This window comes from Adelges cooleyi, unplaced genomic scaffold (assembly GCF_023614345.1).
Source record: "Adelges cooleyi isolate 19-005CV unplaced genomic scaffold, UGA_ACOO_1.1 ACOO_flye_CR_arks_rails_tigmint_CR_PRNA_2, whole genome shotgun sequence".
Classification (NCBI taxonomy): domain Eukaryota; kingdom Metazoa; phylum Arthropoda; class Insecta; order Hemiptera; family Adelgidae; genus Adelges; species Adelges cooleyi.
Window position 1 is genome coordinate 10,602,781 of NW_026095860.1, and position 23,377 is coordinate 10,626,157.

Below are 23,377 nucleotides of genomic sequence, written 5' to 3' on the forward strand. Positions count from 1 at the left end.
CTTATGATATTATCACGTGGTGTTATCTGCATCTTACTGATCCAATAATTTTTTTTTTAATCAATATAATAGCAATCTAGGGAAAAAAATTACAAGTGGAATGTCATACGACTTTAAATATTTCCATATCATTATATTTTGTTTAAAGATAAATAAAGTCTCACTATACCTAATCGACTTGACGTAACACGGACATTCCTTCAGTTATTAATAATTATTTACAATAAATGTTTTCTCTTTTATTCTATTTGTATATTCTAATAAACAATGTGTTTTAATTGAATTCCCCCTCAAAGGTTTTGAATCTTAACAAACGAAAAAGGCAATCAAGGTATATAATTAATATTTTTGGCTTTTATTTATTTAAATTGATAGTGTTCTGTATATTAAGTTATTGACCGGCGTTAATGTTATTTAAATACATTTCTTATAGTACATACATATATATATATCTAATCTAACCGAGGTTGAGTCAAGTCAAGAGAATTCTAGTTGTCTTTAACTGCATAACTGCCAAGCTGTGGACTAAAAAAGAGTAATGTCGTTAAAAACGACTCAATATGTCGTTTATAAATGCTTAAAAAAAAAACAAAGAAAAATAATGGTACTACCACTACACCACTACTACCACTAAATAATGGTACTGACACTAAATATGAATATTTTGAAAATTATTTTTTCCCTATACTTGTAGGTACATATTTTACTATATATTTTTCAGTACGGTGAACATTTTTATCTAAATTCCATATAATATGTATAACAATTATGGATCTAAGTTTTTTTAAATGAGAACATATGTTTTTAATTCCATTAATATGTACCTAGACAAAAATGTTAAAGATTGGTGCTTAAATTTGTTAATTGTTTATCAATATATTCCTTTGCTATGATTTCGCCTTATAATTATTCTATGTTTTCGGTTTTTCAAATTCCAGTAGCCCATAAAATTCATATTTATGTTCGCATTGTCCGAACACCAACTACCAAACACAATGAAATGTTTTGAGATAATTATAGACAAGCGGGCCTTATTGCTACCTATTCAAACACAACGACGATGACGACAGTGTTATCGACGGGGTCAATATTATTATTTAATGGCTAGTCGTCTTACTGTTGTAAAACCCCAACGAATATTGATCTTTAATATTCAAATCTTTACAATGTCATAGCAAACAAAGAAATTAATGAAAATTAACAATTCAAATACTAACAATTTTTTGTCTATATATTAATGAAATAAAAAACATATGTTCAATAATCTATTAGTGGCCATTAGGCATGTTGTTTCAGATCTGTATAGTAGACCATCTTAAAGTTAAATTTTTTTTACCTTTGACGCCACATAATTGGCTTAATATAGACCTGGAAGCGATAAATCATAATATTATGTCGGATATTCCTATCTAAGTGATCTACTGTTGAAATAATAGGCGATACAATGGCGATTGTATTATTTTTTTCTTAAAAAAATTTACAACATAGCAAAGCACAATCAATAGTCAACGAAACGAAATAAAACACTGAAAGCACCGCTTATTCGGTCCAACCAATTGGACCAAAAGTTTACCTCTGCCATTGTAGAAACCGTCTGACCATCTGCTTGTGCTTGTATTAAACACAATACGAATGTACCCACCTAATGACACGTGAACGTCTTGTGCTTGCACACAGCACAAAACCCCAAGCAATTACAGTCAAACACATCGGCTTAGGTTGTACACGTTGTCAAAAAATACCACAGCAAGAATTTGCCACAAGGAGATCTGTCACTCGACGGCCGTATAAATCGTATATTATTTGAGTTTTGTAACTGAATTTACAGACAGCAAAAATAATGAAATATCAGCTTATCAGTTATCCTGGAATTATCCTTTTCTCCTTATGGCCATCCCTTCTCAACGGTCAACCCCCTCGTTCACACTGACTGGCTACTGAATAAGCACTATCAATATCCTATCCCCTCTCATTCCCTTAAATATTATTGTAGTATGACATATTGGGATTATTTGCGATATTTCTATATATTTTTGGCTTATGACCGAATAGTGTATATTTTTTTTATCAATAATCGACCCAACTAAACTACCATTTTTGCCTATTACAATGGCTACACCAGTTCAGTAAAGTGTATGTTGTATAATATGTGGTTGAATAGTTTATAGTTTATAATATTACATATTTTGTTGTATTGTTGTTGTTTGGTAACACAAATGCACGCCCGGAAATGAACGTGACAAGTCAAAGGTCACTTTAGAACTTTGACAAATTTCAAACTTTACACTGGCAAAACGACCACAATAAGATTATTAGTTCAAATTATTAATATTTGACACATATTATAGTTTTATTTTTTGCATTATTATCCTACTAATAATTCATAACTAATTAATGCTCGTCTAATGCCGTAAAATAAAAATGTAGATGATAAATCTGACAGATGATGCACAGCAAAAGGATCGAAATGATTTGTTTTTAGAAAATATCATAAACAAACGGAAAGCACATATACCCGCCAGACTGCGCCAACCGAAGCTATAACGCAGTGTAGCAATATAGGGATAAGTAATATTATGCGTTTTTTATATGATTTACAATAGTAAATATAATACATATTTCGATATAATATTATTGCACATCGTCTCTGCGGTGACTTCGTGTAATGGATTCATATTATGTTATAGTCTAGACGACATATTCGATCCGTTCAATTAGTTTTGAATTGTAACAACGACTGGTCTTTGGACTTTTTATTTCCCATAGCCATTATTTTATTGGTAATATTTCTAAATAACAACATATTCACCTAGTGTTGTATATTTTCATATTGGATAAGTAAAGGTATGACATGTTTGTTTAAAAAAAAAAAATGATAATCAATAGTATCAAATAAAAGCTTTCTTCTTTTTTTTTCTGCGAAAAACTTTTAGGTCACAAATATTCCGGCCAAATTATATGTATATTTTTCACGCCACTATAATTTTATTGGGAAACAAAAATAATATATTAATATATAAGTACACTGCGATATAGCTACTGTATACAGAAAACAAATAATAGGTCTGTGATACTTTAAGAGTAAACATAAGGTTAATGTGTGATGTATTTCGAAACAAGTTCATGCGACAATTTACTTTGATATTACAATAAATGCTCAAAATATACAATTAACCGTTCACGTTATAATAATATTATTTAAGAAAAAAAAAAATTCAAAATTCGACGATTAAAGTTAGTACCTACGTTTGTCGAATTGAACAGGTGATAATTTTGGAAAATATATATATTTATATATATATTTTTTTAGTTTCCAAGAGGGGTAAAAGTATTTACCAAGTGTTTAGTTTAATTAGCCAAAGTTAATAATTGAAATATTTTGTACTGGATCACATTATGTCGAATACAACATAAACCTATTGTGAATGACAATCAATGTCGTATGCTCTACAACACCTGTCACAGACCAAACTGCAGATTACATGTTGTGTAATACATGGAATTTTGAAACATCCACGTTGGCTACTACAAGCAAATACAGCAGTTACATTCGACATTCGTGAGAAATCTGATAGCTGTTTGTCAGAATTTTAATAAGTACATCCAATCATTTCCTATTAACTTTACTATATTTTGTCTAAACAAGTAGCAACAAAAAAAAACACTATTATAAAATTGACCTAGATACTAGCTGATATAGTTTGGATTTCATAGTTGTTTTAGCTATTAATTATGTTTTGGTAGGTTGGTTGAATGTAACCTTATTGGACAATATGTTATGCTTTGCAAGTTTGAAGCTGGGTGGATGAAGAGTGGGGGGGGGGGGTGGCTTAAACGTTCATATTTCTTTAAAGTTTCTAATATCAGAAATTATACTGGCATAATCACTATATAGGTTTACATCGTTTCAGTGTGAACAGAGTTGGAAAAACTTTAATTAAACAACGAATGGCAACTATAGCAAATCGAACGAGGTAAGTGCACAAACAGAGTAAAATAATTTTTTGAAAAAATATTTTTTGTATCCAAGCATCGACAGCAATAATTTAGCAACAACGCAATGGGGATTCTCAAAAACACCTTTCTCCTTTTGTTCTCCTTGTTTACACTGTTAAGCGTTTTACCGCGAATTTATGATTTTTAATATTACACTGCGAAAAACGTATTAATTATTAGTAATTGTCGAGTTTTGTTTTTTTCAAAAAACTCCTTTCCTGTTTTTTTTATTGGCTATTGTTATGTACATCAGAGGAGATAAAAACTTCACAAGACTTATACTACTCTAATGTATATATTATATTGTATTATTGTATTTATGGCGAAAGTGAGATTGTAAATAATATGTTTTTGTTTTCGTTGCGGTCAAGTGTGGTTGTTATGTAGTTATATTGATTGACTGTAATAACTGGCAACGCAAAAGTCTAATTTGATTAAAATTGTATTATATTAATTAAAATTTAGCAAGTCCAACGAACAATGTTATATTACAACGGCGGTAAATTACAATAGAAGCCCACTCTGTATATTGCAATTATAATTATTTTATGGTGCATTTTAATAGATGTGATATACTTTTATCGGCGCACTAATGTAGGTATTCACCAAAGACATTCACAAAACAAACACAACCTTTTTTATCAAAACAATAATAATACAAGCATACAACTGTTAGTGCGTAGGCTGTATAGTACTTATACAATGGTTTATGTATACCTATTTATGTCTTAATGCATGTCAGGTTTGTAATTGCGGTAATAAACTAACAAACATACCTACGTCAACAAATAATGAAATATTACATTGGGAAATAATCAATTTTGTCAGCATATCAAGTTTTGTTCGAATGTTTCATTTTATAATACTACTATAATAACGTATTAAATATTTTAGAGTATTACAAAACAAACCGTTTGTTATTTTAAATTTTTTAATTAGATATACCTGTTACTAAACATACTTTTAATAAGTTTGTACATTATTGATTTGTTCCATTCATCATATTTATATCATCATTAACTCTTATAACAATTGATGTAACATATAATCATAATACTATGTCGGATAGTGTTATTGAAAAATGTGTAAAGAGCAAATACAATTACTTGAGTTAAAAGTACAAGTTTAAACAAATGTTGAAACCAGGTGTTTTTTTTGTCTTTTGTTTGTACTGGTGGTAATCCATTTGCTGTTGTACATAATCTCTTCTAGCGTGGGCTCGGTTGTCTCATGATTTAAAAACTAAACCTAACTAACTAATCTTTATTTATCAAAAAACAGCTATCGATATTAAATTTAATCGGCACCGCTTGTTTCCCGCGTGATCTCTTTAACGGTAGTGGAAATTGAGTTTTTCTCATTAATGTAAGTAGATATATAATATTATAATGTGGTGATAATTTCTGAAAACTAATCAATTGGATTCCCTCCCTTTTTCGGAAACGGTCTTGTTCGAGCGCCACCTGCTAACAATAGTAAATTTATAATAATACACTATTGCAGTACACGGCCGACCTTTTTAGTAATATATGAACCCGCCGAGCTATTATAAATTCATTACACGTCCTTTTTATTAACTCGGTAGTTTTTTTTTTTGCAAAAATAAAAATAGCCGTCACAGCCGAAAATCGAGGTCGCTTGTGCTAGAAAACTTTCTCAAAAAAAGAGGAGGCAAATAATTATGCTTGGTGGTTTGCCATAATACCAATTTGGCCCGCACGGTTTTTTTTTATTAAATTTTAATCTCGATTGTAAACAAAAAATAATCTCCAAATGTTCGTTCGGTTGGCCTTTGAACGCCGACAAAATATTTTTTTTTAAATCCGGATATTCGACACAAACAAATTAATAAATAAAAAAACCAAAGGGAAAAATAATATTCTCGGGTTAAAATGTAAACAAAATCAATTAGTCTACCTAATCGATGTCATATTCAATTTGTGCTCTCTGTGCCTACGATGAATTTCAAGCTCACTTATATAATAGTATATAATATATATATATTTATTTATTTATTTATTTGTCCAGTACGCAGTTTTGTGTACCTACTGTCTATGATATTATATGTAGATATATTGCATATTGCCCACACTCAACAGTATGATAATACATTTTAATATTTAACTACAAAAATATATTATAATTGTATGTTGTACAATATTGCTAACATGATTGCCTACGTTCGATAAGGAATACGGCACTAAAAGAAGATGTTGAAAATATAATATTGTTTATTTTTCCATTTCGACACTAATCTACAAGTAGTAGGTATTATAAAAGCTTTTACTTGTTTTTGTCTACGTATCAAATGGTACATAATTGTGGTATTTAGAGTGGCCATATTTTTTGTAATATATGGTTAGTACCCAACTCTTAAGAAAATGTTTAATACATATTATGACTAATTTCAATTGAAATGTTGCTAATAGGTAAAAACGTCAATGAAGTAACATTTTATAAGGCACTAAAGAAATTGTTGTTATAGTTCTAAAAGCATGTTATTAAATACTCCATGTTATTATGTCTTATATTAGAATCACCTTGGCATGTAAAAGTGCAATGAAGAGTATCAGAACTTTATCTGATATGGCCAAACCTAACCTACCACAGAGCTTAAAAGTTGCATATCATAAATAGACAATGAAGTAATAACATATGTACAATACATATGTACTTTAAAAATCGGTTAGGTTTGAAAAAAATGTTATTTGTACTTATAAACAATAATTACTTCAAATAAAATAACACATTATTTTCAAATAGTAACTTGTTTTTTTAATAAAAGTGCACAGAAATGATTAATCTATTGTTACCAAGACTGAAACTATATACTATAAATTGGACAAGGTTTATTAGACATCTTTACAAATATTTGTCAATCGATTAGATACCGGCTATTATATTAATAACTCTAAACGTAGCAGACAAAAAGCGTTAGGTTACATAATAATTATTAATCAAAGGTTATCCGACAGACACACGTCATCTTATTTTTTTTTATGACGTGAAAAAATATATCTTCTCTTTTATAAAATAAAAAGTTAGGATATAAATAAAGAAGGATTAGGTATAATATTTTAACACGGCCAGTTATTATTATTATTATGATGTCATCTCTTCTTTTACCATTATAAAATTGTCAATACTGTGTGTTGAACTTGTCAGAGTCGAGATAAAAAAATTACCAAAACCCAAGAATCTAAATATAAAATATGACATTTATTAATTGGCTTCAAACCGACACATTAAAAAAAAATGTACGGTAACTCTGACTATGCGGTTAAAATATAGCTTTTCTACAATATTCTAGTTTTGTATTTTTCGAAAATAAGCTGAAAAGTTTTCCAAAGTACCTATTTTGTGTTTTAATAATTTATTAGGAAAACACGTCTAAAGCAAACCCCAGCGAGGACAAATATTCATTTTTTTACGGGTTGGCATCTATTAATATTTATATAAAAAAAAGAGAGGGGGAAATTCAAATACATATATTGTTATTTTGTTTTCGAGTTTGTGTCCAAAACACGCGATTACCAGATAAAAATCAATACCCTTGAAATTTCAAGACATGTATATTAACATACTTACTATAATATTATAATATCTGTAACTCATGCTTTAGGTTATATTATGGCTTATGCACGCTTGTATATTGTTGTGACAACGTTGGCTTTCTCCAAAGAGGAGTTTCGTGAACAGTCTCTTGCTTGTAAGTCAATATTTTTTTTTGTCCCGGAGTTCTAAACAAATTATTGACATTATTAATAAAATTGTTGAATGTTGAACAACAATTTACAAAGCTTTTAACACTTCTATGCAATGTGGTCCGTTTGATCTTACATAAGCAACACTGGTGTATATCATATCATATGTATATTATGTTATCTCTAATATTAATATGTATATATTTGCTATAATTATTGGTTTTTTTTTTGTAAGGCTTGTCCCATACAATATTCAGTACAGGTGTCTCATGCCAGTTTGTCAATTTTTGGTTTAGTATTATAAAATATTTTATAACAACCTAATACACACGACGTGAATGTAATGAAGCTGTGAACTTTAAATGACAAAATACGTAAATTGTTAAAAAAAAATATACACGTGTAAAGTGAAAAACGCTTGTTTAAAATTTTCATACATATGCATCGTTTATTGTTTAGCATTTTTTTTTTACGTATATAATATAAAAACACTTTACAAATTTGAAAAAAAATTTGACAGAATAATAATTAAACAAAAAACGCAAAAAAAAAAATGTGTTTATTACAAAAACATTTAACGCACCATTCTTAAAATAAAATAAAAAACAGCAACCAATATACCATTTAATAGTAATAATAATAATTAAAATAATAATGACGTATTTACAAGTTTTATTTAATTTAAATGTTTTAACGGTGGTGTTGGTTTTAAGGAAAAAAATATATATTTAATATAACAGAGCGTCGTTAAATATGTTAAGGAATTTATAAATGCTCTTGGTGTGAAAAAATGTACTTAAGCTAAAATTATAATAATAATAATAATAAATAATAATGTGATAGTTTTCGTGTGAAAAATTAATTGTAAAATACTTCATAGAACATAATATGTCAGTGTAACGTGGTAACGTGACAAATAATAGAAAAAAAAAATACAATATAATATTATAATAGTAGTAATAAAAACTTTTTCATCTTTTTACAATATTGCTACGTTTACGTAGTCACAAAATTTTATTGCACCGTTGATTTTTCTCAAAAAACAAAAAAAAAAGTATTTTCAAATTATAATATATAACATACACGTCTAAACGGTATTTTTTATATAATATATCTTATTTATATAAATATATTAAAAAAAAAAACAAATGTCAACTGTACAGCTCGTCACGACCATAATAAACGACGTCAACCAAATTAAAAATTATATTAATACAAATTCCTTATTTTCTGTTGGTATTTTTAGTATTATTTTTTTTTTTGAAGTCTAACAACAGGGTAATTGACAACAAACTAGAAATGAGATAAACAGGGAATGAGCACAATTACACGTTTTATTCAAAATATATTGGGGAGGGGATGAGGGTAGGGGGAATCGATGAGCACTTCTCTTTTTAAAGCGATAGTACAAATGAGATCAAATAAAAAAAGTAAAAAAAAAAAAAAAATCATTGTCAGACGTGTGACTCGAGCGGTACGTTGAGAAGCTTGGAAACGTAGTTCGGGTCTGTGGCTACGCTCCTGGGTCGTATGCCCGTCTCCTTGAGGCCGCCCACGACGCGCTCCCAACTCAGGTCCGGAGAGCTGGTCCGGAGCTGCTGCTCCTTACGGCCGCACTTGTCTAGTTCCTCTTTTTCCTTGTTATCCAGCCAAGTGATTTTATCAAAGTCTTTGGTGCCCCCCACCGTGTGCCTCCTCTTGATACTGCGATCAGTAGCGACTCCGTTTTTCCTCTTCTGACGGGCCTCCTTGTCCCGCAACGAACTACACCGCCTGGACAGGCCCTGCTTGCGCTTGTTCATGTTGCATTCGGTCTTTTCCGTCTTGCTAAGCGAATCCGACCGTCGATGCTTAGACGCGTCACCGTTTTTTGTCAACATCATTACTTCGAACTTGGTATACTTGGGTGTGTACCTCTCGTGTTTGTTCAACGACTCACAACGGCGCAATTTCACGTGGTTACTATAGTCCGGACGATTCTCTTTTTGTTTAAGGGATTCAGAACGACGCAGGCGCACATTGGAACTAGCGTTAAAATCCTGCAGACAATCAAGACGGTTCGAGCTCGGCGATTCAGTTTTCGGAGAATTCTTTACACTTTCACTAGCCGAATCTTTCATGGTTTCAGTTTCCTAAAAATTATACAGTTTTTATTAGCGATTCAATCGATTAAAAAAAAAAAAAATTAATTAATTACGAAACACTAATATAATCAATTATTAGAAAAATTAATTTTATTACAAATTCTTGTGATATTTAATTAAAATAAATTTTTATTTGTATTTTTTAAATAATTTTCCAAAAAAAAGACCTGATTTATAATTAGAACACATTATTTTCTATAAGTATTATATTATTAGATATTCCATTTAGTTAAAAAAAAATTATTTGAGTAAATAATTAAAATTTAAATTAAATAGCTTTTTAATTATAAGATATTTATTTTTGTTGATAAAAATGTGTTCAAAATAATACAAAAGACGTGTGATCTACGTAATAACGTATGACTTACGTGTTTTTCAGTAATGTGCTGGCTACGCCTTTCCAATGACCTATGCAAACTTGGATCTCTGTACGTCTGTACATCGGTTTGCTCATCCTCAGACTTGGAGGATTTCTGTTGCGACTGTTTGTCGTCCACAACATCGGAGGTGGCTGAGCAGGAGGTGGCCGAGTCGCTGGGTATCAAAAGAGATTTGAGTTTCTTGTCAAAGGCGGAAGTCAGACTGACCAATAAATCCCCTCCTATAACAATTTATGCACAAATTTTATTCCACACATTTGGTATACACGCAATAAAAAATTCAAATTATTAAACACACAAGATGGATAGAAATAAAAAATAATAACTTTAAAAAAAATCTCATCAAGTATTAGCAAATGTTAAAATATACTATATCAATCAACTACAACATTATGGTAACACACGCTCGGTTAAACACAAAAATAATTTTAGATAATAATTTCATCACACAAATGATTATACATTTAAAGTTCTATTGATTAGTTGCTAAAAAAGGTTAAGTTGTTTGATGTTATTTGAAATAAATTTTGATTTAGCTCATGAAATAATTTACTGTATCAAAAAAATAGTATTTTAATATATATTGTTTCAAATATAATTTTATTAAAATACATGTTATGGTGTTTGTTTAAATAAAAATTATTTAAATAATACTCAAGTTTGCCATAATAAAACAGTATGGAAAATGTATATTTTAAATAGAAATGATAATTGCTATAGAAGGACTGTGAAAATAGTATTTATAACTACACAACAATAATAATTAATGTGGATTATAAAATCCCAAAGTTTAGAATTACATTTTTTAACTTTAGAAAGTTAAATTTTAAGATGGGAATATCGACAGTAAGTAGAAGAGTTAGTAGTTCAGCAATAAAAAAAATGACAAACATTAAAACAAGCTCAGTTAGTAATAATTAGTAAACAGAATCAACATCAACTTTGCAGTATTATTCATATATATGAACCTTTCGGGTTGATAGTAGTAGTGATGCGGAAACTGATTTAAGGACGTGCCAAAAACCCATCCTTGTCTTTTGTTATTTATGTGCTGGTGTATGTTACCATTTGCTGTAAATTTCATCAACGTATTTCAAACAATAAATCAATAGCGTAGGCAGCATTACATTAAAACGTAATGAATACACATCTACTATAAACTATACCTAAATAATATCTGTCTAATGATGTTATTAAAAATTACTTCATAGACAAAAATACTTTCAGTTTTATCGCTATTGTATTACATTTTGAATAAAAATATATAATGTAATAAAATAATGAAATAAAAAATGCTATTAATAATTCAATGACGCTGTAAAAGAAATTTTTACCTTCGTCGGACACATGGCTGACGGGACGTTCTTTAGGCCCTCTCGAAATATCATTGAGAGAATCCTCCGACCAGGTGTCTGTGTTGTCGTTACTTGTTTTCAATCTTTTTTGGTTATTTTTGGAATCCGCTTCGCTCTTCGTCTGATCGAACGTACTACCACCATTCGGTGTACCCTTCGATACTTTCACCATAACTGATAAAGTAAAATAATAGAATATTAATTGAAGTTATTTTCAAAATGCAGTGTTAAGATATTTACTCGGAGGATAATCTTTAGCGAGCAACAAGGCATTGCTCGTTTGCATCACAGGCTCGTCAACTCCAAAGTACTCTCTTCGCCTTTGGCTCCTACTTTTTTCTCTCTCGAGCATTGCTTTAGTTTCTTGTTCGAATCTACGTATTCGCTCTTGAGTCGTCTCGGCCAGGTTGACGTATGATTTAATGGGAGCACCACAATCTGTATTTTGAGACGAAGAATCCGAGTTGGGATTGCCAAGGCGATTCAGACTGTCTTCAGATTCATTGAGACTAGCCGTCGAAACGGTCTCAGAACTAGCTTTTGAACTGTTTAGTTTATCTTTATCGGACATGCCCTGTTTGGTAAAGGTAATACAATTAAATTAACATATTGTTTTTGAATTATAATAACTTGATAAACTTTACTTGTTTGATGTCTGAAGTGGAAGGCATGCTGCTGGTTTGAAGAACTACATTACTGGTATTGGAGCGGGATTTTCTTGATCCACTAGAGCTCTTTCCGGTGGCCCGATGCATTTTTCGGTTAGCTGCCGCCACAATATTGGTTACCAGATCTTTGGCAATAAACGGCGTGTACTGGTTGCCCGAAACCTTGTTGATGTTATCGAGCAGATTCTGGTTGGGAGCGGCTTGTTCGATTTCCGGAACCTGTCCGCAATTTTCTGGTATAGACGCTTTGAGATCTGCCACATCGCCATTACCGTAACACCAATCGGCCTGAGTACATACATTTAAATTAGTGTAACTAACATTTAAAAACAACAATTTTGTTTAAATACTAAAGAGAGGGAGAAAATCGAGATAAAAGTTGAAAAAATACATTTTACCCATGGTAATCAATGTTCGTATCATCCAAAATGTTTTACTACTTAATCGGTTGTCTTAAAATATCGGGTATCATTAATTGTGAAACGCATAACAACAAGCATAGATCGCCATATATCACAATATTTAACCTACCTGTAATATTAGTGATTCCACAATACGGCACTGGTGACTCATATCTGTGACCATGGTTACCATATTGTTGTCGGCCGAATGTACAAGTGTGGGACCAAACACTATGGCCAAATTACGCGCTTCCATTTTGTTCACTCCGCTGTGATGGACAACTTTTTTAAGGTGCATTAACAAATATTTTAACGTTTCAAAATGATGTTCCGGCAGTTTATGAACCTAAATAAAAAAAAAAAACAAATTTTAATGAATTGCAAAAAGTAATTCAGTACACACAGACAATAAAAGCCTGTACTCACCAGTTCACGCAATTTGACCATTCGTTGAACAGGATCATCAATTTTATCCGCCTCGATGAAATGCGGGTACATTTCGGTGGTTAATAGCGCTTCAGGAAGTCTTCGGAAAAACGATTTCAACAAACTGGATATGACATTTACATCAGTCCAACGTGGGTCTCGTTGCAGAAGTTTGGCGGCCATTTCGGGAGTCTCCATACCGCCAGTGTTTACGGCTTCGGTAAGTGATGTAATAGCTGCGGTGTTACCAGGAACCCTAAGCCGATAACAAGAGAACATAAATATTAGGCTTCGATAAATCAGAGAGCAAATATCGACTGATAATGAAACATACCTGTAAATACCAATGATATCTAATCCCTTGTCTTCGACGATAGACGTGCATACTTCGACAATTAACGGTACACACTCCGATTGAGTAGACTGAAAATAATAACAAAGAAATAAATGATTTGAATAAATGATTTGAAAAAATGAATAGGATAAAGCCTAGATTTGAGTGATATACTTACTGGTGGGCAGAGTTCTAAGGGGATACCAATAGTCGTACCAGGTGGCGGAGGAAGAGTCGGCATTATAGGAGACACCGGGGAACCCGATCCCTGTTGAATTTTTTTCAACTGTTTGGCCATCCGGTTTTTCCAAGTGTTGGTCGACTTGGGTGACTGTGGTTGTGTTTGACTTGGGCTCCTGTCGGGTTTACGAGTTTTGGTGATCGGAGAATCACCGGTGGGTGAACGGTTTCTGAATGTAGCAAGCTTACGGATGCCTTTGGTGTTTCCGGGTGAGATGCTGGCACACTGCAATCAAGTATAAAACGAATATTTAAACTTGAACTTTATAAGAATTATTGTGTAAGTAATTTCAAATTGTTAAAAAAAAAAAAAAAAACGCTAGATCGAAAAGCGTCGATAGGTTATAGGTTAATTTAGACAGAGATGAAGAACCCTCGGTCTTAAATTTCGTGACGCAGTTGACTGTCTCCAAAATAACGTGTTCCAGGTTAAAAAATATAAACACAAACATAAGTGTGTTTGTAAGGAAAAATCTTGTTACCTCTTCTGCGGAAAGGGACGCCGGCGCTTCCAGGGCTTGTTCTTGAAGAGCTTTGAGCCAACGCACCATTGAAGATGTGTCGTCGGCTTGCAACAGCAGTTCGGTGCATCCCACTTCGGCCGAACTCAACCTCATGACGTGCTTGCGTTTCACATAGTCTTGTGCCACGGCCGTGGTGGACGTCAACAAATTGATCTGATCGCAAGACATGTTTACATCGTCCGTTTTGTCCAGCGGAGCCGGAGTCTATAAAAAAAATTAAAAATGTTAAAAATGAGTATAAAATAAAAACATTGTTCTTGTCTGTCGGACACCACACTTGATCGAGCGGATTTTTCTACTTGAAAGTACACAAAAATCGAGCAAACAAAGGCAGAGTTTAATTCAGACTAGACTCTGGGCGATAGACATAAAATTATTGTACTGTCATACCCAAGAACCGGCCGAAGCCCACCGTTTGAGCCGAGGTCTCCTCTTGGAAGCTCGCAGCCATACCGGCATGCAGGAATACTTAAGACGGCGGTCGGGGGAGCAAAACGAATGCATATTAGGCTGATATTTTTTTAACTAAAAAACCCGCACACGAACGGCCGTTAGGATGTGTGAACTGCGACTGACCGCAGCAGATCGTCGTCGCCGTTATGGAAATTAATAACGAATTGGACGTTACAGCGTAGAGAGATACAGACATGACGCGTGCCCCTATTGTTATGGGTTGTTAAGCAAACGCATACATTATAAACGAGAGTAATGATAAATATAAAAAAAAACCGCCACATGTGGTCCAATACGAACCATATGCGAACGCCGCAAAGCATTGCACGGTTAATTTTAAAATAATAATACAATTTTCGATGCGAAACTGTAGATGGTAAAAAAACCATCACGTACGATGTAGCTAGGATTAAGTTCGTATATAATATAGTTTTACAGGCAATAAATGTGTGAAAAATATCCCAAACAAGTTTGGAACTAATTCGAATTAATGTTAATAAAAACATTAAATTTATCACCTAACCTCTAATACCGTGGGCTCAGACACAAACCGGTTAGGTTAGGTCAGACAGACTTGCCTCGTGAAAAACTCTCGGTTGCTGCATTAATAGAAACATAAAAACACATCACTGGGAAAACAATACCTACACGGGTCCGCATCGAAGTTGAAAATTCGGTGAAAGTAAATTGTGTACTACCGAAGCAGAAAAGAAAAAAACCTTAGGTATACAATATAATCGTGCGCACTAAGGAAGACAATCGGTTTGATACGGTTCGGGCTTGTGTTTAATTAGGTGAAAATATGCGCAACAGTACTTTGATCATTTTCCGGATAATACACTGTATATAATATTATTATACTCACTTCGACTGCGGAAACGTTCGGTGCCGTCTCTCGCTGTTTGTCTTTGTACAGGCACAACGTTTGTCCGCGCACCACCGCCCACACGGGTTTCCACGACCTATCTCCTGCTTTCTATAATTATAAAATTTAAAAAAACCATAATTTATTATCGGGATAAGGGTTCAACACACAATTTCTTAACCCAACCGATGAAAAAATACTACCTAAAAAATTAAAATTTACACTATACAAGAAAGAAATATATTTTTTCAAAGAAAAGAATAATGTTTAAAAATGCAGTACGCCAAAGCAAAAATTGTAAAACACCAGAATCACAAAAGTTGTAAACTACTAAAATGTTTCCCATAAGGTTATTAAAATATAATAGTAAAAAAAAACCGTGTCGTGTCTTAAACGGTTCTTAAGAGTTAAATTTAATAAACTTGAACAAATTTGTAAACAAACAAGATTTTTAATTATTTACAAATAAACGTATGCACAGATATTTTTTTTTGTTAAAATAAATTATGGACTCACCTTCCCGTCCAACAGTATGACTTTGCACAGCAACGACCCTTCCTTGACAACCCGGCTGTTGCCCAAGTCTTGGAAAGGAGGACCGGCGACGCTCTTTTTGCTGCTACCGAGTTTGCTACAAACACAGTAAAATAACGTAAAACAAAAATTGTCGTTGAAATGTTGTACTTATGTTAAAAAACCAAATCACACTTGGTAGCAAACCAAAAATTGCGTAATGACGTGTACTTAAGCCGAAATTACAACTTTTATAATAACAACCAATGTTAAAATACGGGCCAGAATTAGTCAAAGCAAATATTCCAAGGTGATTCCTAGTATGTATTGGGATTCAAACAAAACGGATTTCCTATATCTAAATACACTTGGACAAAAATTTTGAATGAGATTTCCAAAGAAATTATATCCATATTTCATACTTCGTCGCTGTTTTATTTATTTAGTTTGGGAATACCGTTTATCTGGACCAAACTTACTTAGAATCTCCTTGAAATTTACTTTACCTCATCTACGCATAAATAAAATAATTAAAAATTATCGCGTTAAGATAAATTACAAAAAATTTTCTATTAAACAATATTTTTTACTTCGAACTGAGTTGATCGTTATTAATTATTATTATGCAAAATAAATAGTAGTTAAATAATATGATTGTATACAAATTGTATGGTACACGCCATTGTATTGCTATCAAACGTTATTCGGTTCGCTATTGTGTCATAGGTTTATAGCGAACAATCAAATCGGAAATCTAAGTAAGATTAAACAATTAGTTTTACACGGCTGTTGTCATAATATTACCCTATACTTTTAGTACACTGTGCAATTCTTTTTTATTAATAATGTCATTAAGCATTTACAAAGGACAAACGACGTTTAACCGTTTGATCTTACCGTATACAAATTTGTAATTTTTTTAACTGACTATAAGAGAGATAAGAGTGGTTTTAAGATGGCACTTTTCTCCATTTGCAATTATTTGACAATTCTCTTAACACTATATCTCATGTAACAAAATATATTGACCCCCTATATAAACCCTCTTAAAAATCGTTTTAAGCAAATTTCGGAGCACATAACAGGAAATCTCTACTAGGATATATCTGGGTTAAAAACATTAAAAAAATCTACTATCTATAAAAAAGTCTAATAAGAATCGTTATTTTATAAACGTATAAATAATCTTATATTATTATTAACCGAATTAATCTCAAACGGTAATATGAACGCTAAACAATATTATTTAACTTCCCAATTGGATTTCCGGACGCGCGTGACTGATCTATTCGTCGTCTACACTTACAAAAATGACTATCCATTAATATAAGGTTATATTATATTATATTTTATATACAAAACTAACGAATTACAATGGTATTTTTTTTATGTTTCGATTACCGACGAGAACCAAACCGAGTCGAGAGATCAAAGGTGTGTTTACACGACAGTGTGTGATTGGAGATCACTGGCAATAATTATTTTGTTAACAACGGCGAAAAGAACGTTATTATTCATGAAGCAGATGGACGAAGATAACGTTTATACCTTTTTTTTTTAAATGTATATTATGCTACAAACATACAGTTATAATAATATAATATTATGTACATGCGGGCGGTGGTCGCGTGCTCAGTTATCAATTCGAAATCAACGACCAGAACGAAAAATGTGTAACCTACCTATTAGTAGAATATTATTTCTGTATGCACTTATAAAATACAATATATAGCTATATTGGACCATCTCGGTCGTGTCAAAGGTTAACAGGGACCGTATCGAATTACACGTGAAGGAGTCACGAGGGGAAAAAAAAATGTGTAAAATCAATGAATGTTTAATCAAACGAATTTGGCAAAGGGGAAGGCAGTTCGTCGAACAGACGAGAACGTCATTTGAAAAAAAACAACATTAGCTGCTTTGAATAAACGATAAAAAACAGAGCACTAATCAACAATTGGCATAGGCAAATCCGAGACGGCCGATATTGTTTCTAGACCCATATTTTCACGGTTTACTTAAAATTAATGGAAAAAAAACAAACAATAAAATTAGTAAAAAAAGTAAATATTGAAAATTCCATTATAATGAGCTGTTAAGCCAGTTAAAAAACGTTGTTTACCCGGGACACTAAGCAACGTTTAATTAAAAAATATTATAACCACAACCGTGTTGGATAATTAACGATGGGCGTTAGACAATAAAAAAATAATGCCGAGGGGGAGGTAGCTAAAGCCACACCCAAAAATCTAGGAGCTTCTGTCGGTGCCACGCGCTTAGTGCACGATTTTTTATCTACAAAATTATTAAAAATAATAATAATCAACGGATTTTTTAAAAAATGGAAGTCAGATAAAAAAAAACTCACTCAATAGTTGTTTTTCTTCATACATTTTTTTTCTATGAGCTAAAAGCGATTTTTCGATATTAATAAAAAAAAAGAAGGATGTGGTGGGAAAAACTCTTAACTATTATTATCATTATTATGCTTTTTGGGAAATCGTTTGACTCTACCTATTGAGTGTATATTAGTTTTTGACGAAATAGATTCAGTATAATTCGACCGAACCAAAACAAATCGAAGGCCGCATCCTTGGCGGATTCAATTTTGAATTGATATTTGACATTTGATTTTTTTTTTTTTTTTAACATTTGGTTCAGACTTACTGGAAATCATGATAAACAATGTCGGTGGCCGGTACGCAATAATCGTTTTGTCGGCGAAATTTACTGACTTTACAAAAACACATTTTTCCCTCGACCGAAGCACGTCGGGTCCATAGCTTAAACACGGTTTGGCTGTAACTGAGAGAAGAGACAAGATGCGAAAAAAAAGAACCAAACTGGACCACGTCATGACCAAGTTAGGATCGGACACGGCCGATCGTGTCCGTACAAGTTCAGTCTCAAGTCAGTAGACGGTTCGATTGGTTTTGTTTTGTTTTTTGGAAAAAATCAGAAAAAAATTCCACGCGTGAGTAAAAAAAAAATATATATATAATATTTCCCAGTAAAGGTAGCTATCAACTTAAGCTAAACGCGGCAAGGCCGTTTTTTCAAATCGAATTGTCAAAATAATAATAACTAATATAAAATAATAGATTGTACGATTAATGTTATTGTTAGGAAAGCACAGAAAACTGTCCAAAGATATAATAATATTAAACACATCTACGACGGTTAATACTGCGCCGTCTCAAAAAGAAAAAAATGGTTTTCAAATTGTGTTCATAAGCGTTTTTTTGTCAGGTTTTTTTTTTTGAAAACTGTAAAACCAGACGACGAACGTTTGATTTACGATCCGTACCGAACGAACAATAGTTTGTTATCGGTTGACCGAAAAAAACAACAACACAACACAAAGCACAATGATATAAAATATTATTATTATTTATTACAATTTTCAGAAATCTCACGAAAATAGGCCAAAAAAGAACAATAGTCAATATTGAACATCTCGCCTTAAACAGAGCTTTTATCGTTCATCAAGCACCAACAACGGGGACGGCCCGACCTAACCTGGGTAGTCTTTTTTTTTATAACAAAAAATTATTTTGAAGAATTTTGTATATTTTGTTCAAGTGACACAAGTCAAAAAGTAAACAATTTAAAAAAAATGATTTTTATTAGAGAATACTTGTGTCACTTTAGAAACGCTTGTGCGATTCTTTTATTTGCTCTTTTAAAAAATATATTCATTTGAACTTTTATTTAATTATTGTTTATATCATTAAATACAATGTTATTTAGAGTTAAAAATTGAAAATGTATTTGAATTAACTGTTATTTGCTATTTAATTTGTTCAAATAATAATGTATTTTAAATATTGTTGATTTCATTTTTGAATGTTTTGGAAAATGTACAGATATTTTAATTTTTACTACATTTTACGTTAGGTTATCTAAGCTCTAGCAGTTTGACCAAACTCCCTTCGGTCCACTCTTAAATTAACTACTGGTTTTACTTAATAAACTCTGAGCAAAAAAAAACTAAACTATATCGATTTTATTATTATTATTATAATTATATACTATACTAATGATAGTAAAATAACAATATCGGATGAGACATAAACACCGGTAACACACAAAAACGTGGAAACCTCTAATTAAACAATTAATACAATTTACACAATATTAACTAAATAATGCAAGTAACACGGAAACAACACGCCTAAACCTTATACCAAAGCCAAAAATAAAAAATAAATGTTTTAAAAAAAGTTTTCTGACAAACCCGCGGTCACAACTTGCGGCAGCATCTTCGAAAAGTCGCCTTAACCTTTGTATGTCACCCGGAAATAAAGGAGCGCACCATTTTTTTGGCACTCTGCACACATACACAAAATATACATATTTTTTTAAATACTAGAAGAAAAATCCTTTGACCAGAATTATGTATTCCTATTATGTCCACTCAATAAATGCAGTATTAAACCCGTTTTGTCACACGGCACTTAATAATAAATGAAAATCTATTAATTTTGGGCTATCATGAGCTGTAAAGACTAATACCGGTCAGAGACATCAGTGTTTGCATTGATTTTGGAATACAACAAAATAAAATTATACTACAATAAAACGAGTATTAAACTTAGAAATTTTCACTTGCGCTGACTGAATACCATTTAGTTCGATTACGGGTTTATCAGTGGCGAGTGGCCTTATCATAATGATAAAGGATGATAACGGCCAAAATCTATGGTTACCTCAGTGGTAACACTTTCGCTACCGTGCATACCTAGTAAAACGAAATTGTTTGACGCGTAAACCAAACTTTAAACGAGTATATTTTTTAAAAATTATGTTCTGATAATCAGGTCTTCATCTTAATACTAAAAGGGAAAATGATGTCAGACAAATTTTAAACGACTGTATGTAATACTACGTCATACCGGTTGTTGGCCAAAGGAAACATAATATCGAGTTTTGACTCATACCTAACACTAGAGAATTTTCAAATACCACATAATGTTAATACACATTCATATCATGGTAATACGTCTCTTGCATAAGGGGTTTTTAACACTTACTTGATAGCGGTCAAGACGGTGGTTGGTTCAGATTCGGACTCTGTGGTGGTAGACAAGTCGTCGACGCTCATCCGGTCTCCCCAGGCCGTCGCCTTCAAGTACGATATCCTTCGGGTAGTGCGTTCCTCGTCTGTCATAATTAGATATAGTCAGACACAAAAAAAAAAAAATTATTGTCGATTCTCTAGTACTACGACACAATATTGCATGATGCATAGTATTAAGCATGGACCTATTAAGAGGCGGACTGATAGTAACTAGAATAGTTTTAGAATCTCATGATAGAAACAGTTATAAATCATGGAAAAATACTAATATTAGTTTTTATCATCAAGAATAACATATAACAGCAGCAGTTGATAAGATATTTTCATTCGATTTTTGTTCCATGGGCATTGCTAAATATGCAGTTCATTTTTTTAAAGGTCCATGTAATTCTCGACATAATATTGAGCGTATAACGTGTTAATTGTACATTATTTAATCGTATGAATTGATGTGTGGTAAAGCACGTGGGGTATAGCATTAAAAAATAGATGATAGAGATGTTTTTTCCCCTCACCGTTAATGTCAATGAGGTTAGTTCTTAACTTGACGGCGGCCGCGGCTATTTCGGACGGGCTTTGCTCGACTGTATCGGCCGAAGGTTCGGTGGACACTGTGGAGAAAATAAGAAAAAAATCCACCGAGTTAATTTAAAAGACTTTTGTGGGTCAACATCTTTTGATTTTTTCAGCTGGCTCCACAGTTATTTGTATATTTTTAAGTAAATCGATCAAGTCGATCGCACAACACAATTATTGCGGCAAACTCCTCGAGAAAAACCGAGAAGCGCATTACAATAAAAACTATATAAAACTACACACACACTCACACACCAGCCCAATGCAAATGCGACTCTACATAAAATAAATAAGCAGCAGCGGCGAATGGCAAGCTATTTAATTGTCTACTGCGAAAAAAAACACATTAAGATAATTAATATTGTTTCTACATACATGCAAGATACATACATCGATCGGGACAGGTTAGATAAAACCTCTATAAAGGTACACATGTAGATGGTCGGTCATACGGTTACTTAAACGATGTTGTTTTCTCCTACGGCTATTCAAATAATTAACACCATAGGCGAGATGTGCAGAGTTTTTTTTTCTTTCTTTAACGTTTCAATTACTACTCGGCGATGTATGGTGTACTTGTTATAATAATAAGAACGGCGAAGAGAAGCGCATTACAGTGTTTTTATTTATAAGGTATTTTTCAACTTTTTTTTTTTTTGCTTACAATAAAAACTGGTACTTAGTCGTGAGTTAAGGTCACCGGGAAATAGCTGAATTGCAGTAGCGATCACTGAACTATCCCTTCCGTGGTGGGTAGCCTGAGAGTACTATTTAATTTGTTTAAAATGTTATAGCAAATGTGTCCTGCTTACTTAAAAAACAAATTGAAAGGTATATTCTAAATAACAAGACATAAAACATTATTGATACTGTAAATCAATTATTAAAAAAAAAACATGTCGCCGTTCTCAACAGTTTAGCTTAAACAATCAGTACAGTTGCCTACTGAAATTATTGACTTGACTTAACTTTTAAAACGTTAAGAAAACGGGTGAGAACAGCCATTAATGAGATATCTTTGTTTGATTATTATCAGTGTTTTATCACAAAATCAATACAGTCCAAGGGACATATTTTTCTTATGAAGTCTGATTTGTATCAGTGATAACAGGCATCCGTTGTTAAATAAATAAACATTGTTTTTTATTAAAAATAAAACGAACAAAAGTATAACGCCGTCGATTCGAAATTTTGGGTAGTAGGTAATGATTGTTAGTCAAGATTGTTTTTATATATTGTTATATATTGATATAAATAAAGCTGATTGAGGAAAAATAAGTATTGTAAAGAAGAAAAAAAACAAGAAAGATGAATGTAGATTTCTAAAATTGAGTGTAACAATATAACAACAATAACGATGACGGAGGCTGTGAGCTATTAAATCATTATGAATTCAAAAATTGACCTACATGTTAAAATTATTATTCATGCAATGTTTTACGGTTTTAATTTTTTCTTCAATAAGAAGTAAAACGACGTTCGGTCACGACTCGAATAGCGGAAATCGTTATAATTATTATTCAATTAATATTACAAAGAAGCTTTCTAAGCCCAGTGACATCATCATCATTCTTCAAGTGTGCAAGACTTAAAGAGTAAAAATACGTAATACAATATTATGGTTTTGTTAGTAACGTGCAACGGGTTCTCGAGTATAATCTGATAATATATAATAAAAGCTGGTCATTAAACGAGTTACTTAAAAATATAATAAATGA

At 32.1% G+C, this 23,377-nt stretch overlaps 1 protein-coding gene across 10 annotated transcripts in view; it reads right to left on the reverse strand.

The window, feature by feature from the left end:
- Positions 1-8,366: 8,366 nt before the first annotated feature.
- LOC126834012 (rho GTPase-activating protein 21) overlaps positions 8,367-23,377 on the reverse strand; it is a 71,553-nt gene continuing 56,542 nt past the window's right edge. For 3 of the 10 annotated variants that reach the window (XM_050565664.1, XM_050565662.1, XM_050565658.1), the window contains 15 exons: positions 21,599-21,694; positions 21,037-21,166; positions 20,241-20,333; positions 16,007-16,121; positions 15,491-15,601; positions 14,131-14,376; positions 13,587-13,874; positions 13,409-13,497; positions 13,075-13,330; positions 12,779-12,994; positions 12,224-12,535; positions 11,820-12,153; positions 11,559-11,753; positions 10,213-10,445; positions 8,367-9,832 (listed from right to left, as the gene is read on the reverse strand). In XM_050565664.1, the coding sequence (XP_050421621.1) occupies positions 9,155-9,832; positions 10,213-10,445; positions 11,559-11,753; positions 11,820-12,153; positions 12,224-12,535; positions 12,779-12,994; positions 13,075-13,330; positions 13,409-13,497; positions 13,587-13,874; positions 14,131-14,376; positions 15,491-15,601; positions 16,007-16,121; positions 20,241-20,333; positions 21,037-21,166; positions 21,599-21,694 (3,392 nt within the window). In that variant the 3' untranslated portion in view covers positions 8,367-9,154. Of the gene's footprint in view, positions 9,833-10,212; positions 10,446-11,192; positions 11,296-11,558; positions 11,754-11,819; positions 12,154-12,223; positions 12,536-12,778; positions 12,995-13,074; positions 13,331-13,408; positions 13,498-13,586; positions 13,875-14,130; positions 14,377-15,490; positions 15,602-16,006; positions 16,122-20,240; positions 20,334-21,036; positions 21,167-21,598; positions 21,695-23,377 lie in introns of those variants that run through there. The other 7 variants (XM_050565659.1, XM_050565666.1, XM_050565665.1 and 4 more) reach the window with 5 other exon arrangements.